This window comes from Platalea leucorodia, assembly GCF_965183815.1.
Source record: "Platalea leucorodia genome assembly, chromosome: W".
Classification (NCBI taxonomy): Eukaryota; Metazoa; Chordata; class Aves; order Pelecaniformes; family Threskiornithidae; genus Platalea; species Platalea leucorodia.
Genome location: NC_138859.1, coordinates 10,103,392 through 10,122,894, shown reverse-complemented (window position 1 = coordinate 10,122,894; position 19,503 = coordinate 10,103,392). Strand labels below are relative to the sequence as shown.

At 39.9% G+C, this 19,503-nt stretch overlaps 2 protein-coding genes across 4 annotated transcripts in view; one reads left to right on the top strand and one right to left on the bottom strand.

Moving 5' to 3' along the window:
* LOC309601795 (kinesin-like protein KIF2A) overlaps nt 1–19,503 on the bottom strand; it is a gene marked incomplete at both ends in the record, with an annotated part of 73,766 nt that overhangs the window by 32,936 nt on the left and 21,327 nt on the right. For 2 of the 3 annotated variants that reach the window (XM_082334923.1, XM_082334924.1), the window contains 5 exons: nt 406–506; nt 1,084–1,206; nt 12,431–12,485; nt 12,950–13,069; nt 14,379–14,473. In XM_082334923.1, coding sequence (XP_082191049.1) covers nt 406–506; nt 1,084–1,206; nt 12,431–12,485; nt 12,950–13,069; nt 14,379–14,473 — 494 coding nt within the window. The remainder of the gene's footprint in view (nt 1–405; nt 507–1,083; nt 1,207–12,430; nt 12,486–12,949; nt 13,070–14,378; nt 14,474–19,503) is intronic. The other variant, XM_082334925.1, reaches the window with a different exon arrangement.
* On the top strand, nt 8,020–10,145 carry LOC309602037 (kinesin-like protein KIF2A; the record flags this gene model as incomplete). Its single annotated transcript, XM_082335323.1, has 5 exons — nt 8,020–8,174; nt 8,953–9,043; nt 9,188–9,251; nt 9,660–9,751; nt 9,990–10,145. 5 exons carry the CDS (start codon nt 8,020–8,022, stop codon nt 10,143–10,145), a joined length of 558 nt encoding a protein of 185 aa, XP_082191449.1.

Below are 19,503 nucleotides of genomic sequence, written 5' to 3'. Positions count from 1 at the left end.
ACGAAACATCAAAGATCATAAAGAACACTTTATCATAATGTAATACCTCCTGTAGAATAACAGCCCTATCTAAAAGCCAAAGATTTGATTATTTTCATCAATATATTTTCCCTAAGAAATAGCTATCATCAGTACTTGATTTTTAAATAACACACAGAAAGATAAGCAATTTTAAGCAATTATTTCTGTAGGAAGAAAAAGAGGGGAAAAACTGTCTAAAGAAATGGTTATCAGAGCGATGCAACCATGCACCAAAATATTTATCAAAATTGTATACAGGATGAAAACATTTAATTTTAAGATTATTACGGTTCATGAAAATTATTGAAGACTGAAAAAAAGCACAATAATTTTGCAAACATCTCTTCCTGACATACGTTTTCCATCTGAGCTAAAAATACTAACCTGAGCTCTTTTTTCTCTAAGTTCCTGCTGCTGTAACCTTCTTTTTTCACGTTTCTCTTGCAATTTTTCAACCTCTTTTACACAATTAGATTTTCTACGTGCTTAAAGAAAATGATATAATTTTAAAATATTTTTAGTGCTTCATGAATTTAGTATTTACACTATAACATTTCAATTCTACTAATTTATGAATAATTAGAATGCATTTATTTATATCAACTATCTTTTCAAGCAAATTAGTATTAGTACAGAATAATAACGGCAATTTAATTTCTAAAATTTATAGAATAAATGAATTAGAAAAAAACATAGGAACGGGACAATAATTACACAATCGAAAATATAAGAACAATGACCCTCAAAAAATATTTGGACATGTGATGATATTTGGATAGATGTGATCTCTTGGTTTGAATTAAAAGAAAGCCCAGGCAAACTGAAAAAAAAAAACAGTGTCATGGTTAAAAAAAGATAAAGGAAAAACAAATTCTAAATACTAGAACAACTATGACAAAAGTGAACATTTGTTTAGCCACAGCACTCTGAAAAAGCTTCTTGAGGAAGCCTACAGGCAACTGCGTATATAGACCATTTGTCATTTATGGACAACAACATAATCCAAGAGAATGTACACGTAATGCCCAGAATGAATGAATCCTTGATACACGGTTTACATACAAGGGGGTCCAAATTCCTTTTTTGCAGCTTGAACTGGAGATATATCTGAAACACTACCATTCTGTTGTGAGGAGGAAGACTGTTCAGGAAGCTGAGTAGGCCGCGCGCGTGCAGAACCAACCACTGCAAAAGAAAAGCACAAAGCTCATCTAGATATGGAAGAGTAACGTTTCTATCCGATTCTGAAATACTTTATTATGACAAGATAAAACAAGGCCCCTTTCAAGACACAATTTATTGGGGGCAGGGTGGAGCCATACATGTAGAAAGTCTATTAATAAAGACAGACATTTGGTATGCAGCTTTTTTTATCCTAGTGTTATACACCAACACAACATAATTATTAAGTACCAATGCTGCACGTACATATTTTTAAAAACTCTACTACAGAATTAGTAGAACTTATTAGGTGCATAGAACGAAGTACGTACTTGGAGATATTCAGTTTTGAAGTTTAAAGTGTTGAAATTTTATTTATATTTAATTATACCCAAAAAAACAGTAAGAAAAAAGGACCCAGTGTTTCACATTCTCTAGATGTTACAAAATGGTCCCACCCCATTGAACCTATAATCTGTTGATGAGTACAGGGATACAAATGAAAGGCAGCAAAGTGCAGTTCAGTCTATGAGTGGAAGAAACAAACCTTTTTGACACTATACTGAAAGGGATATGGATACTATCAATATGTCTACCTAAATTTATTGATTTGATATATGATAAGGATGCCAGTTTCTGAAGATGCAGAGTGATGTCTGTTCCCAGTGAATGCAGTGGGAGTGGCATGCATGCAAGCCTCTTTGGTAGAGCTGAAAGTTTTAAGTTGTTTTTCAAAGAGTCGCTTCAAGCAGCTCTGCTTCAGCTGGGCAGTTTCCTGTACATGTTCCTAACGAGGTCTGCCAGAAGAGTACGAAAGTGAAGGTAACAACTTTGATTAGTAGCCTACATTCCAAATGAATGCCAACTGTATGAGGTTTAACAAGGCTAAGTGCCGGGTTCTGCACTTGGGTCACAACAACCCCATGCAACGCTACAGGCTTGGGGAAGAGTGGCTGGAGAGCTGCCTGGCGGAAAAGGACCTGGGGGTGTTGGTTGACAGCTGGCTGAACATGAGCCAGCAGTGTGCCCAGGTGGCCAAGAAGGCCAATAGCATCCTGGATTGTATCAGAAACAGTGTGGCCAGCAGGACTAGGGAAGTGATCGTCCCCCAGTACTTGGCACTGGTGAGGCCACACCTTGAATACTGTGTTTAGTTTTGGGCCGCTCACTACAAGAAGGACATTGAGGTGCTGGAGCGCGTCCAAAGAAGGGCAGGGAAGCTGGTGAAGGGTCTAGAGCACAAGTCTTATGAGGAGCGGCTGAGGGAACTGGGGTTGTTTAGTCTGGAGAAGTCTCTGGGGTGGCCTTATAGCAGGCCCAACTCTCTCACCCTCTCTTCACAGGAGAGGTGCTCCAGCCCCCTGATCATCTTCGTGGCCCTCCTCTGGACCCACTCCAACAGGTCCATGTCCTTCTTATGCTGGGAGCCCCAGAGCTGAACACAGTACTCCCAGGTGGGGTCTCACGAGAGCAGAGTAGAGGGAGAGAATCACCTCCCTCGACCTGCTGGCCACGCTTCTTTTGATGCAGCCCAGGATGCGATTGGCTTTCTGGACTGCGAGCGTACATTGCCGGCTCATATTCAGTTTTTCATCCTCCAATACCCCCAAGTCCTTCTCCGCAGGGCCGCTCTCAATCCATTCTCCGCCCAGCCTGTGTTTGTGCTTGGGATTGCCCTGACCCATGTGCAGGACCTTGCACTTGGCCTTGTTGAACCTCATGAGGTTCACACGGGCCCATCTCTCTAGCCTGTCAAGGTCCCTCTGGATGGCATCCCTTCCCTCTAGAGTATCAACCACACCACTCAGCTTGGTGTCATCTGCAACCTTGCTGAGGGTGCACTCAATCCCACTGTCTGTGACCCTGACAAATATACTAAATAATACTGGTCCCAATGCAGACCCCTGAGGGACAGCACTCATCACTGGTCTCCGTCTGGACATCGAACCATTGACCGCAACTCTTTGAGTGCGACCATCCAGCCAATTCCTTATCCACCGAGTGGTCCACCCATGAAATCCATGTCTCCCCAATGTAGAGACAAGGATGTCGCGCGGGACAGTATCAAATGCTTTGCGCAAGTCCAGGTAGATGATGTCAGTTGCTCTTCCCTTATCCACCAATGCTGTAACCCCATCGTAGAAGGCCACCAAATCTGTCAGGTACGATTTGCCCTTAGTGAAGCCATGTTGGCTCTCACCAATCACCTCCTTATTTTCCATGTGCCTTAGCATAATTTCCAGGAGAATCTGCTCCATGATCTTGCCAGGCACAGAGGTGAGGCTGACTGGCCTGTAGTTCCCTGGGTCTTCCTTTTTTCCCTTTTTAAAAATGGGGGCTATGTTTCCCCTTTTTCCAGTCAGTAGGAACTTCACCAGTCTGCCACGACTTTTCAAATATGATGAATAGCGGCTTAGCAACTTCATCCGCCAGTTCCCTCAGGACCTGCGGATGCATCTCATCAGGTCCCATGGACTTGTGCACATTCAGGTTCCTTAGATGGTCTCGAACCTGATCTTCTTCTACAGTGGGCGGTTCTTCATTCTCCCAGTCCCTGCCTTTACATTCTGCGACTTGGGCGGTGTGGCTATAGCGCTTGCCGGTGAAGACTGAGGCAAAAAAGTCATTGAGTACCTCAGCCTTCTCCATGTTGGTTGTATCCAGGTCTCCCATTTCACTCATTGGGGGGGGTACAGTTTCTTTCATCTTCCTTTGTTGTCCTATGTGCCTGAAGAAACCTTTCTTGTTATTTTTCATGTCCCTAGCCAAGTTCAGCTCCATCTGTGCCTTGGCTTTCTTGATCCCCTCCCTGCACTCCCGGGCCATATCACTATAATCTCCCCAGGATGTGTATCCCTGCCTCCACTGCCTATGCATTTTGTTTTTGTGGTTTTGTTTGGCTAAGAGGTCTTGACTTAGCCAAGCTGGCGTCCTGCCTCCCCTGCCCGACTTCTTGCATGTTGGGATTGAGAGCTTTTGCACCCTAAGAAACATGTCTTTTAAATATCTCCCATGTTTCGTTCGCTCCTTTACCTCTGAGGGCAGTTTCACAAGGGATCCCATGCACTAGCACCCTAAACAGCTGAAAGTTTGCCTTTCTGAGGTTTAGGGTCCTGACTCTACTTTTTACCCATCCTGTACCCCTCATGATTGAGAATTCTACCAGGGCATGATCAAGGAGATTTTGACAATTTCTGTCAATAGCGTATCTACCCTGTTACAGCTGGATTTGCTTGCAATGTTCCAAGATATACCTGGTATTCTGCAGGATCAGATCACTGTCTGCAGGGAGTTTTATTAATGTATGGTTCTCCCTTTTGGGTTCTTGGTTATTGTGCAGACACAAGGGGCTTTTACACGTTAGGATGACTCACTGTCTTGGAAATTTCTCTTTGTTTAAATGATTGGTTAATTAATTCAAGAATAGAAGTAAAATATCGTATAACTAGAATTGGGGTATAGTTCACTGAATGATTGTTTCCTTTGTAGACTGATGAGCACAGGATATGTGTTTGTGTACGAAAACGACCACTCAATAAAAAAGGTATGGCCATTTAAGATTTTGCAGAATTTTTTCTCTGAAAAGCTGCTTCTGATAGTAATATTATTTGTATTAAAGAGATCTAGAAATACTGATCAAAGGTGAAACTCTGTTATACTAGACAATATGTGTGAGGGACCCAGAAAATTCATAGACTTATCATAACCTGGATAAAGACAGGGAGAAAAGTAGTTTAACTGTCACCATTTTATGGACTGGGAGCTGAGGCACAGAAAGACTGTAATTTTTTCCCAAGGTCATCTAGGATGTATTTAGTTGATCAAGGAATTAATTCTACTGTAATTTCTTCAGTATTCTTACATTGTGTTAGGATCACCATTCTTTTAAACTATCCTTTAAGTGATCTTCTGATCAGTGAGCTACCCAATGAAAAATTTTCTACACTTTTTTTTTATACATGCATATTTACACTTTCAAGTGGTCTTGAATCAGACATCAAGGGAACAATTCAGGTGCCTGAATGTTGGTGTCTTCTGACATGTAAGGTGCCCAAGGGTGTCCAAGACATCCTCGCAGGGCTGATGGGTTACAGACAAACTGGAGACTTGTATCTCCTGGAGTTGCTGCTCAGGGCTGGACAGGATACCCTAGGGCATATGAAACGGCACTAAACAACTATTTTTAGGTACTGGAATCACTCCCTAGTGACTTCTTTTTATGTAGAATTAGTATTACAACTTTTTTTCTTACTGCCTGCTGATCGGACTGGAGTCTGTATTAAAAAAAAAAAAAAACCAAAAAAACAAACGTTTAGGTTTTCAACTCCAGTTAAATCTCAATCTTTCTATGAAGTTCTTTACTTTCAGCGGGAAATTAAAAACCACAAATGCTTCTGGATTGCAGCCTGTCTGAATCCAGCACTAAAGTAAGCTGACTTTCATTTTGAAAGATATTTCTTTCCTTCTCTTTTTGTTATATTTTGTTTAGCTAAAGGACTCAAAGAACATCACTCTGACTCTGAAACAACATGGGATGCATTTATTATTTTTGTACTGTCAGAACTGCACATTGAGGATTATCTGGAGCATATCCAGAGGAAAATGGGAGAATTGTATGGGAAAGGGGAAGGGAAAACATATGTTGATGTCAGTATATAGTTAGGGGTTTTTTTTCTAATTTTTCCCTCCGTGTTGCTGCTTCCCCTACCTTTTTTTTTTTCTTTATTTTTACTTTTACTGTTTTCTTATTCCCTGTATTTTTTCTTTTATTGTTCTGAATGGAATGCATAATCTCAAAAATTGGTTGATTAAAACTATTTTGCACAACCTATGTAATAAGGGCATTCAATATACAAGTCTGGTAGCAGTTCAATTTCTGTTTTAGCATTGGAGGTTATCTTTAATAAAATATGACATAGAAATGTGATACATTTCGAGGGAATGTTCCCTTCTACCTGCACTGAAGGTGGACAAAGTGAAATTACAGTAAATGACAGCAAGTTGTCATGAGGCATGAGTTGGTATTCAGAAGTGGGATTTGATTCTATGCAAGTTGCATATCTTGGGTATTAGTGGTTTGCAGCTATTAAAAAAATAGTTCTGAGGTGTTGGTAGGAAGATGAGTGTCTAAGTAAAAATGAGGTTGGCACTAAAGTTATTTTGCATTTTTAAGAATAAGCTATAATAAAAAGTTATTAATGAAATAATCTATGCTGGGGATGAACCATAGAGATAATCTAGTACCCACATAATACAATCTCTGAGAACATGCACTTTAATTTTGAAAGTTCATAAGAAACAATATTTCTCATGCCACATTTTAAAATTGAAGAGTATAAAGGAATCAAAGATATTAGTGTGTAATCCCCTGAAGAGAAAAAATATAAATATTTTTTCCTTTATTATTGCAATAATATCACGTCAAAAAATATAACATGTCAAAAATATTATCTTTCCCCTTTCGTGTTCTGTATTTTGAAATTCTGTAAGATGTTCAAATAATTTAATAGAAATCAAGTGTACAAATCAATTTCTGTCAGTCTCACAAACAGAATTATCACCAAAGTTTTAGGTGTTCTCAGTACCAATCGTTCTGTGGATTGACTTTGCAGGAAGTAGGTCTTCAGATTGACATTTTAAGATTTTATTTCAGTGACATATATTTATAATTGAGAAATTATATAATTGTGTGGTTGGTTTCAGAGACACTATTTCAAATTTTCATCAGCAAGGAATACAGGTTGTCATAACAAATAGCTGGGAGCAGGTAAATGTCTTACTCCAAACAATCATTTAAGAAAAACCAGCTTTTGACTGCTTTAACTAAAAAGCTTTTGCTGCAAAGAATTGACCTTTATATATATCTTTTCACCACTATTCCTTATTTCTTCTCTGTGATTACTGCAGAATAATTGCATTTTATTTTATTGCAGTGCAGTTAAAAAATTGATTATATAGTGACTTGAATGCATATTTCTGTTGGTGTGTAATGTCATGCAATGGTAACCATTGTACTGTTTGATCAGTACGTTAACTGATGAAAAGATTTCTATCTGATTGTATAAAGCCACATCAAATTCTTGAACTGCATGCCTTTAAGAAATTTTACATAGAAATGCAAGTAGGACACATTAGTGATCCTGACTGTACACAGAAAGGATTTTGTGCATATCATGGATCGCTGGGTTCTCTGTTTTGCCGAGTCATTTCTCATACAACAATTAGCAATAAATTGTAGTGCTGTGTAGTAATTATAACCTGGGAACTCACTATTGAAATCACATCTAGATGGCTTTTGTTCATTCCCAGTGATAGGAAGCAGCATTAGCATTTTCAGCTTTTTCTGCTTACAAGGTAATTTTTAGAAAGGATTTTACTTTAGAGAAATTCTATATTAAAGATGTATACTCTAGATTCCAGGAGGAATGCACAAATGAAAATGTCTGTGTAGAATGAAAACAATTTTTTTCTTTTTGAAAGCTGTGAACATATGACTATAACTTTAAGGATTTAGGGAAAATAAAAAGACAAAATTTTAAAATGAAGCTATAACGATAGTGCTATAACTAATGATCTTAGTTTTTCTAAACAACTTTGTACAACCTCTCTTTACTTTCTAGCACTTGGTAGGATAGGATGACTAGACTTCCAAAATGAAATCTCTTACTTAGCAGATTACTATCTAGGTATCAGAAGCCCAAGTCCATTGCAGTGTTGTTACTTGGAGGAGCTGTGTTATCTGAGATGTTATAAGAGTGTAAACAATGAAGAAATGTAAAAAATAGTGATGTGTTGCTACTTAAATATATATATTTCATTTATTTTACAGAAACTTTAATGAAAGACCTTGATGTAATAACAATTCCTAGTAAAGATGTTGTGATGGTACATGAACCAAAACAAAAGGTGGATTTAACAAGGTACCTAGAAAACCAAACTTTTCGTTTTGATTATGCCTTTGATGACACGGCTCCTAATGAAATGGTTTACAGGTATGTGTATATGCTTTTTTTTTTTAATCTTTTTTCTCATGTATCTCCCATGTCAATAACTGTGGGCTTGCCTTGGTCATGGACTTTACTTCTCTGTGTTATCAGATACGTATATTGCTACCTCCATTCTTTTGCCTGTTTTCTTTTGTTTTATCTCTGTTTATCCTGAATTTTTCATCTGCAGTATCATCTCCACTTCTATTGACCTCAGTCCTGCTCTCAGTCTTCCTCCAAGCCCTGCCTTTCCAGGCTCTAGCATGTATTGCCTCCTCAGGAGGCAAGACGTGCAATGTTGTTTTGGCCACCTGTCTTCTAAACTTATTCTTGGAAGCTGATTTAGGGAAAAAAAACCCAAAAACAAAACTATAGCCGAATTTTTGTATTGGCAAAATCTAAGTATTTATCTGCTGCATTGTCCTACTTCCATATTTTCTAATCCTGTCTTCTTTATGGAGCTCCAAACTCCATGTAGTAAGCTGTGCCATGTTGCATCATTAAAACAAGGAATTTTTTTTTCTCAGGGTTTGAAGGAGGATAATATTGTTGTAAAATAAATGGGAGACACCTTGTAGCTTTTGTTTAATTGTTTAGGATATTTTAATGCCTTAGAGCTGGTAGCCTCTTTAGTTCAGGAATTAATGTGGAGATGTCCTTTGGCCTCTCAAAGTACAGAACCAGTTTTGTCACTTCTGGCCTTAAAATTTATAGTGTCCTTGTGGTAGTGTTGCATCTTAAAGCAATTAAGTTTCTTAAGTACTGGAGTTTTTTTTGCATTTAGGTTTACAGCTCGACCGTTAGTGGAGACCATATTTGAAAGGGGAATGGCCACTTGTTTTGCATACGGACAAACAGGCAGTGGAAAAACCCATGTAAGTATTTCTTCTACATGTCAGCAATACACGTCTTTTTATGTATGATACACTTTGATAAATTCTAATAAGTCACAAATATGTAAGTTACAGTTCTGTGATCTTTATAGTGTATTTTTGGTCTTTTTTGTTTTTTTAATTTAGACTATGGGTGGTGACTTTTCAGGAAAGAACCAAGATTGTTCTAAAGGAATATATGCACTTGCAGGTGAGACTTTATTGTTCTGTTGGCTTTTTGCAAATTAGTTGAGGTCAATACATTTCTACTCCCTGTCATACAAACATATTTTGCATTACAGTGGAGCTTTGGTAACATAAAAAATAGTTCCTAGGTGTGTAGTCTTTACACAGTGAAGTAAATATATATATAGATAGCTTCAAAAACATAAGAAATATAACTGATGATTAACTGAGTTTACAATTTTGGGGTCTTCTGCATCTTCCAGTGTAATGTGGCAGTTTAAACTGCAGTGTTTTTTACTTGATTGACTGACCCTATCTGTTACACTTGCAAAATATGAGAGATGCTGTAAAACAGACTGTTATGCATTAATGTGTCTTCACTAAATGAAAATGCATAACTAGATTTCTTTTTATTTTGGAAATGTATTCACAGCTCGAGATGTCTTTTTAATGCTAAAGAAGCCAAACTATAAGAAGTTAGAACTTCAAGTATATGCAACATTTTTTGAGATCTACAGTGGTAAGGTAAGTACCCGATCTTTTTCTGAGGAAGGTGGAATTTCTCTTTCACAAACAAGATTGTGAGCTTGTCACATAAAAGATTTTTTTCTTTTTTGTACTGAAAGCTTTATTTCAAATAATTCTTTACACTTCCCTTCCAATCATGTTTGTTCATGAAATGCTTTGCATATTTTGATACGAGATTTGAAGAAAAAATGTCTTTTAAAGCTCCTCTTTAACTGTTCTGTTTCCCCTCCCTAAGGTTTTTGACTTGTTGAACAGGAAGACAAAATTAAGAGTGTTAGAAGATGGTAAACAGCAAGTCCAGGTGGTGGGATTACAGGAACGGGAAGTCAAATGTGTTGAAGATGTTCTTAAGCTTATTGAAATAGGCAACAGCTGCAGGTATCTCCCATAGCTTCCACCAATTTTTCATTGTAAATTAAAGAATTGGAACAAGATTTTTTTGTCTCTACATAGTGGTGGCTTTTTAAAATGCAGTGGTATTTTTTATAATGTTGGCTGCAAATAAGGAATCTGCCTATCTTTTGAATAAAGATAATTTAGAGTTTCTCTCCTAGAGAGAAATATGAACTGATTTTTCTACAGGATGTTAATTGCATGCATTATATAACCAGTTTACTGACTTAAATTCACATAATTTATAATCTGGAATACTGCCGGATAATTCAGTTCTAAAAGGCCTTGATATGTAGTGACAGAAGTTAAGCATAAAATTTTTATTTTTTTTTTAAGATCCAGCTTTATTGTTTTTGAAATTAGCCTTCTGCATAGACTGCTGCCTGATCAGCCATTGGCGGCATTTTACATGTAAGCTCTCTGATAGTCTGAAATCTTTGGAGATCTCCATATCCTGGGTAACTAGGTCTCCCGTTTCCTTCCAGAGAGGACCCACATTTTCCCTAGTCTTCCTTTCATCACCAATGTACCTATAGAAGCTTTTCTTGTTGCCCTTGACATCCCTGGCCAAATTTAATTCTATCAGGGCTTTAGCTTTCCTAACCTGATCCCTGATTGCTCGGACAATTTCTTTGTATTCCTCCCAGGCTACCTGTCCTTTCTTCCACCCTCTGTAGGCTTCCTTTGTGAGTTCGAGTTTGTCCAGGAGCTCCTTGTTCATCCATGCAGGTCTCCTGGCATTTTTGCCTGATTTGCTCTTTGTTGGGATGCATCGCTCCTGAACTTGGAGGTGGTGATCCTTGAATATTAACCAGCTTTCTTGGGCCCCTCTTCCCTCCAGGGCTTTATCCCATGGTACTCTACCAAGTAGATTCCTGAAGAGGTCAAAGTCTGCTCTCCTGACGTTCAGGGCAGTGAGCTTGCTGTGCACCCTCCTCGGTGCCCTAAGGATCTTGAACTCCACCATTTCATGGTCCCTGCAGCCAAGGCTGCCCTTGAGCTTCACATTCCCCACCAGCCCCTCCTTGTTGGTGAGAACAAGGTCCAGCATAGCACCTTTCCTCGTTGGCTCCTCTATCACTTGGAGAAGGAAGTTATCAACGCATTCCAGGAATCTCCCGGATTGCTTATGCTCTGCTGTATTGTCCCTCCAACAGATGTCGGGGTGGTTGAAGTCCCCCATGAGGACCAGGGCTTGTGAACATGAGGCTGCTCCTATCTGTCTATAGAGGGCCTCATCCGCTCGGTCTTCCTGGTCGGTAGCCTGTAGCAGACCCCTGCTATAATGTCATTTGTCCCTGCCCTTCCTTTAATCCTGACCCATAAGCTCTCGGTCAGCTCCTCATCCATCCCCAGGCGGAGCTCCATGCACTCCAGCTGGTCATTGACATAGAGGGTGACACCCCCTCCTCGTCTCCCCTGCCTGTCCTTCCTAAAGAGCCTGTATCCTTCCATTCCAACGCTCCGGTCATAGGAGCCATCCCACCACGTCTCTGTGATGCCAATAAGATCATAGCCCTGCAGGCATGCGCATGTCTCTAACTCTTTTATTCCCCATGCTACATGCATTTGCATAGAGGCATTTAAGTTGGGCCCCTGATGAAGCTGACTTACTGGCTGGAGTGGCTGGAATTCTTTTATGCTGCTCTTCAGGTGCTCTCTTGCTGACCTGTGATCCTTCTCCAGGCTCTGGGCATCTATTGCTGGCACTGGCATCAAACTGGTAGGAGTGGGAGAGATTGAGGCTCCCCTCCCCCGGCAACTTTAGTTTAAAGCCCTCTTCACCAGCTTGGCAAGCCTATGACTGAAGACACTCTTCCCCTTCTCTGACAGATGGACCCCATCAGCCCCTAGTAGACCAGGTTTCTCAAAGAGAGTCCCATGGTCTAAGTAGCTGAACCCCTGGCTGTGGCACCAGTCCTGTAACCATTTGTTGATTCACCAGATTCAACTGGCCCTTTAAGGATGCTTTAACTTGGAAAAGTCCATATATGATTTAATGTAGCATAATTAATTAACTTCAAATTTTTGCACCTTCAGTTCATTCAGCTTAACTTTCCTAATGCTATATTGCTTAAACTTGCATATAAATACTATTCATACAGTATGCATTCCTAAATATACATAGGAGTAATTTTAGGAATGATGTACCATTTCTTTTACATGTCACACGCATACATACTGAATTAGAAATGCAGAACTATTAAGGAATGTTAGATGAGCAGAAGATTAAAATGTTCCCATATTTTTTACTTCCTTGAAATGGAAAGAGAGAACATTTACCTCTGTTATCTCTGGCAGGAGCGTCATTCTTAATAGGTGCCACGGTTCGTCGACTCTATAAAGAAAGAAATCTCAGTTATTTGGTCACCTTATTATTGAAAACATAAACTGCAGCCCCACCTCTGCTTCTTTCCAGGGAATAAAAATAATACAACATCAGCAATACAGAGAGGTGATTGCTGCCAAATCCTTCCCTGAAGAGCCTAGGGTGAAGACTGCTTGAACTATATGTACTGTTTCAAAACAACCTCCAAAACCTTTTTTATATTTTTCCTTGAGATATATTTAGTTATATAAATATTAGTTCCCAACTCCCTCTCTGCCAAACCTGTTCTTAGAATATTTTTAGAAACCCCTGTTCACCATAGGGAAAAGAAAGGAACACAGTTATCAAGTAGCTCCACAGACACAAAAGTTAGATTTAAAAATTCAAGCATAACAACATGTATAGGAGTACTGTAAGTTTAATATGAACATGTTGCATAGGTATTATCATATGGTATTATTCATATTACCAACCTTCACAATTTTGTTTACTTTGGCTGCTGGAGTAGGTGGTGGTGGTGTCTCTGGACTAGGTTCAATATCTTCATCAGGTGCAAGATCTGGGTTAAGTGAAAATATGCTCTCCAAGTCAATCTGTGTAAAGTAATATAAAACGCATTTATGAGTCTTAGAACAATATTCTCCCTCTCCATTTCTCCTGTTATGTTTGAGAATAAACAATAAATATATTTAGTGTTTTTACCCCACAATTTGTTAATTCTATAACCTGAATGATCTTATTTTATATTAACTAAAAACGATGTAAGCTTTGGTCTTCATATTAGTTGAAAACACATCCTTCAGAAAAGGGATTAATTAAAAATGACCAATAGATATTCATAATTTTGTAAAGTGATTAAATTAAAACAGTATCTAGTATTACTGTGGTAATTTGACAATTACTGCAGAATATGAAAGACATTCTGTAACATAAAAAGAGAGAGATCTCAATTATTTGAAATTTCCTAGACAGCACAAAAGAAACAGACGAATTACAACCACTCAAAAAATAAAAGCGCAGTTGAAACCATGTTAAATTTATCATGCTATTTTTTTTCCTTGTAAGTGTTCCTCATTGAAAATGCTGTAAAATGTAATCGGGGGAAGGGCAGGATCTTAAAAATAGCTGTCTTCAGATCTATTGAAACTTGGTTTCCTAAAAATCTTCAATAGCTTTGGTCTCTACAGACTGCCATTTCCTCTGGCTGGACCTTTCAAAGACCTCACTACTGTACAGATTCTGTGTGTCCAGAGGGATGAGCTCAGCTGATGAGATCACCAGGACAGTCTCACAACTTTTTTTTTCCTTTTTCCTGTTTTCACAAAACTGGTGAAGTGTAATTATTTCTGAGCTGCTTCTCCAAATCTCAGCTGAAACTGGCTAACATGGTCCAAAATTTACAGGAAGAGTGGATAGCAAAGCATAACTGGGACACACACAAATACAGTTTCTTAAGGAAAGCAAGGCTGGAAAATTATTGCCTAAAATAAATAAACAAACAAACTAGCAGTTCAATCCCTCAATAATACAAACACAAAAAGATTTCTAATCCAGCTCTCCTACTAGTCTCCTGTCTGAACTGCAAGTCATTCTCCCTCTCAAAAATTTGATTTTTCTACTTGTAAAAAGGGGTAACAAGGTCAGCCTTTGCAATCTGGTTCAAAATCAAAACATGAAAAGCACTATTTAAAAGCTATGACACAGAGTTCGGGAAGTCAAATTTAATACAACAGAAACCAGCATTTGCCCAATAACTCCCATTCAAAACAGTCTATAACCAAAGAATCATCAAGTAAATTAAGATTTATATTTTCTCTTTGTTTCCAGTGCAAATTCCAAAGCAATATTCATGTAGATTACACATTTTTTAAAAGAGAACAGTTCTAAAATAATTAGGTTTACCTCTTTGCCTTTAGTATCTCCATTTTCAATCCATTCAACAGTTACACTTTCATTATCTTCATTTAGGGATGTTACCATAGCTTGGTGAATTCGGCCTAGAAAGGAAACACAAATGATCAATTAACAGATGGAAAAATTTTCCAGAAGTTATTTTAATCCCTGCACTGAGAAATGCAGATAGAGGTAGGAATAAGAGGGTTTAAAAAAAAAAAAAAAAAGTAATAAATAGAAGATGATTCCTGGCCACATACTGTAAACTGGCTCAGATTTGATCCACTATCGGAGGCTCTAACAGGACAGTCAGTGTACAAGTGAAAAACTCAATGAACAGAAAACTGAGTGTAAGTAAACAAAATACCATGTGAAAGCCACACCACTTAGACTCTCTTTTCTGAGAGTCTCCCATGGCTGGGAATGTTTCCTGAGGTGCACTCCACAAAGGCTTGCTTGTCTCCCTTCTAGGCTGATTAAACATTAAATGTCCCAACATAGGAGGAAAGCCCCCTGAAATTGTATTCTGATATCCATTTCTTATGGGCACTCAATCAGTTGGTAATTCAACTAAAATTAAATTGCCTGCAATTTAATACAAATATTCATTTTAAAAACAATTGCTAACACAGACTGTTAAGCTGGAGTTAAGGTGTCATTGCTATGACTTCTCCAGTGAAAGATCCAAAGCCAGCAAGCCCCCATAAGGTACAAGAAAACCAGTAAACTTTCAGTAGGAATAAGGATTTTCCTTCTCACATATGTAGTGCACCGCATTTTTTTAATATGTCATCTGTCATACTTTATCCTATTTCCTACACGTGGTAGCGAGGAGCAATTGGAAGAGCAGAGCAGCCATGCACTGACACAGAAGTGTATGTCACATGGATTTCACATCTGTGCTTTGCCCGAAGAGTACCAAGAATTGGGGTTTCTAAAGAACACAAGTCCAATGAGATTGCTCCTCTAACATCCTCCTTTAATGAGCCATAGCACAAACAAGCAACCCCTTACTCCATTGCATTTGAGAGGGAAACACAAGCGATACAGTAAAAAAGGAAACCTAAATAATGTTTTGTTATCTCCCCAAAGGAAAAAAATGGAAATGTAAAGCTTTATACACCCAGCAAGAAGTATTTTCATTGCAACTGTACTTAATCCTTCCATGAACTCCCTGAAAACCACACAATTTAAACTTGTTTGTAGCTTGCAGCCTGCAGCCCACACACACCCACAGCGGCCCCTGCTGGTGTCTCTACCAGGCCACCCTCGGTCCCACCAAGCTCACCTGGGCACACACCACCAACACAGCTCCCCAGCAGCTCTGCAGGACGAGCGCAGTCTGGTAATTCTCACATCCACACACCACAGTGTGCACCTCCTCCTGCAGCACCGTCAGACATATCCACTCCTCCAACGCCAGCACGTCCCACCTGCCTGCCGCCCCTGAGCCACCCCCCAGAGACCACACTTCAGCACCCACCCTGAGCCACCCCCCAGGAGCCCAAGGGCCATGTGTGCTCCAAAAGCACAAGCCAATTGTCCTGGACAGTCCATGCATATGCTGCTGCTGCTGGGCACCTGCTTAGGGGCAAAACATAGCACAGTCCTTACACATCTGCTCTTGTCTGGGTCTCCACCTTGCATCTTCTCTTTTCCTAAATCTCCCAACCTCCCAAATCCACCCCAGTTTTCTCCTCCATCGATTGTTTCAAACTTCTATTTCAGCCATTTCAGTCACAATTTGACAGTTTTCCAAAGTTAATCTTTTTATACAGTCTAAGCCTCTTAGGGCCTGCTGAGGGACAGGAAGGAAGAAAAACCTTAACTGGTATCCCAAATTATCTCACCTAACAGCGCAAGTAACAGATGTATATTGTTAATACATCTTTTATTGCAAAGGCTGCATAAACATTCACATCTAGTTAAAATTAAGCAAAAAGAGAGGCTACTGGGAAGTGTCATGGAAGGTAACAGCAAATCTGTGTACTCTAATATAACATGCAGAGGAAGAGACTAACTGAAACTCAGGCAAAGCATAGCACATGGGGGAACTCGTAGAGCTGTCGGCACCCCTGGGCAGCACTGCTTTCGCATCTGTGGTGCTTACCTCACTGGCAACAGTACATTACATACACATTTCTAACCTCCACACTTCTTGCCTAAAGCATAAGATTCAGTCCACCACTAAAGAAGGTTAAGTAGTTTTTTTACTTAAAAAAAAAAAACAACAAACCCACAACACTTCCCCCTTTGCTTCACTTGGCTCCTTTCCTCTAGCATTTGCTAGCTTTTATTTCCCCGACCTGTATTTTGTCTGAATAAACCCTTCCATTTGTGCTTCCTGAGCATCATTCTCCCAGGCGCCCCAGCTGTGTGCACTGCAGGGATGGTCTGGATTCCTCACCGAGGCACTGCCAGCAGGAGATGTGCAAGCAGGGATCACAGCCATGCCCTCCCCTCCGTGCACAAGCATTCCTCCATTTCCCCCCATCCAAACGACATTGTGCAGGCACACATCCTGCCTTCAGGATTGTGCCTGAATTCTGCTGGTGGCTGGGCTGAAGCAGACTCACTGAGCATGACGTTCCCACACCTCATTTCCTTGGACGAGCATTTTTGTGTAAATTGTCTTTGTGCAAGGTCCTCAATACACCTCTCCATTATTTTTTCTGCATTTAATAACCTCTAGTGACTTAATTTGATGCAAGAACACTGTCATAGAACTGTTTCAATTAGCTATCTATCTATCTGGTCTGTTAGCAAAGTAGCAACAGAAGCCACTTTCTTCCTGTAGCAGTGCCACTTCTACAAACAGCATGCTGGGAAGCAAGGACACAAGAACTTTTCAGCACTATGGGAAGTGGAAGACTCTTCAAGCTTATGTTGGTATAATCTTCTGCTATTGTTTTGAGGCTTGGCCCAGCTGTCAATCCGGAATCAATACTATAATAATCTTTTGCATGTTAACAGATTTTATAAATTTTGAAGAAAAGCACTATTCACAGCCTGTGACACTGTATTAGTCACAGAGCCATCATGCAAGTCCTATTACCTACTCCTGTGCTCTATTCCTTTTGACAGAGAACGAATAATTAAAAAAAGGTTTAATCTTTGCCATAACAAGTGAGATTAAAGCAGGCTGATGAATGAATAGAAAATACTGAATCCTCTCACAAACACAGTAAGCCAGCATGCTGTAACAAAAGAATCACAATAAATCTTCCATCTTTGTGCCAGACTTTATCCGCTCCCTGGCCAAGAAAGTCAGGATTGAATTAAAAAAACACTAACAAAAATAAAAGTTATGTCCATCTTCCAAATATTCTCAGCTTAAATAGAAAATTTATACTATGTTTAAACTGGCAATATACCCATACAATTTGTTCCTCAAAATCCTTTATGTTACTAAAAGTTTACATGTTATTGAACTGCCAGAAAGCACACGTACATCTTTATAATTGCCTCTTGCTCTCCACAAACAGTATTTCATTATATTTTTCTAGTACACAGCTGAATACAGTAGTTGTGAAATTCAGGAATGCCAGAAACCAATTAAGCTGGCATAAACCTTGTCTAGCATATAAAGCAAGACCAAGCTGCAAATGCTAAAGCATAAGAGCCAAATCAATCTGCAGAGAGTGGTTGAAGGCAATGTCCCTGATTTCGGGTGCATTTTCTGTAGTTGGTATCAAAATCTGAAATGTAAACATGTTCATGTAAACATGAACGTGCATTATGACAAACTGAAAAAGGAACAAGTGATTTGAGAAAGACTATCTTCACATACATAAAAAACAAAAGAAGAAAGTAGAGTCATAATGCTGATATACACCAATTCTTCACTCAGCATTTCTTTAATTTTTATTGCCTCTCCTCACATGATTAGAATTCACATCACAGGCAAATCTTTTCCTGGGAAGTCGATCCATTGCTACAGAACTCAAAAGTAATGGAGAAGTTTTATTTGAAAAGGCTATTATTTGTGTAAATAAGTTCTGCTATACAGTGTGTGGCATCTGGAGGGCCTGATGGGCAATGTGGTGGCCAGAGGCTGTCTTGGGCTCAGTGACCATGACATGATAGAGTTTTCGATTCTTGGAGAGGTAAGGAAGTGGGTCAGCAAAACCGCTACCCTGAACTTTAGAAGGGCAGACTTTGGATTGTTTAGGAGTCTGGTTGACAGAGTCCCTTGGGAGGCAGTCCTGAAGGGCAAAGGAGTCTAGGAAGGCTGGATGTTATTCAAGGAGGAAGTCTCAAAGGCACAGGAGCAGGCCATCCCCATGTGCCGCAAGTCGAGCAGGAGGGGGAGAAGACCGGCCTGGCTGAACAGGGAGCTTTGGCTAGAACTCAGGAAAAAAAGGAGAGCTTACCACCTTTGGAAGAAGGGGCAGGTGACTCAGGAGGACTACAAGGATGTTGTGAGGTTATGCAGGGAGAAGATTAGAAAGGCGAAGGCCCAGCTAGAAATTAAACTGGCCACCGCCGTTAAAGACAACAAAAAATGTTTTTACAAATATATCAGCGACAAAAGGAGGGCCAGGGAGAATCTCCCTCCTTTGCTGGATGCAGAAGGTAACCTTGCCATGAAGGATGAGGAGAAGGCTGAGGTACTTAATGCCTTCTTTGCCTCAGTCTTTAATAGTCAGACTGGTCATCCTCAGGGTTTTCAGGCCCCTGTGCTGGGAGATGGAGATAGGATGCAGAATGAAGCCCCAGTTGTTGAAAAGGTGGCAGTCACTGACCTGCTCCTCCACCTGGATGCGCACAAGTCCATGGGGCCAGACGGGATTCACCTGAGGATACTGAGGGAGCTGGCAGAGGAGCTGGCCAAGCCACTCTCCATTATTTATCAGCAGTCCTGGTCAACCGGGGAGGTCTCAGATGACCGGAAGTTAGCAAATGTGACGCCCCTCTACAAGAAGGGTCAGAAGGAGGATCCGGGGAACTACAGGCCTGTCAGCCTGACCTCGGTGCCGGGGAAGGTCATGGAGCAGATCATCTTGAGTGCCATCACGCAGCACATGTGGGACAACTGGGGGATCAGGCTCAGCCAGCATGGGTTTATGAAAGGAAGGTCCTGCTTGGCTAACCTGATCTCCTTCTATGACAAGGTGACCCACTTAGTGGATGA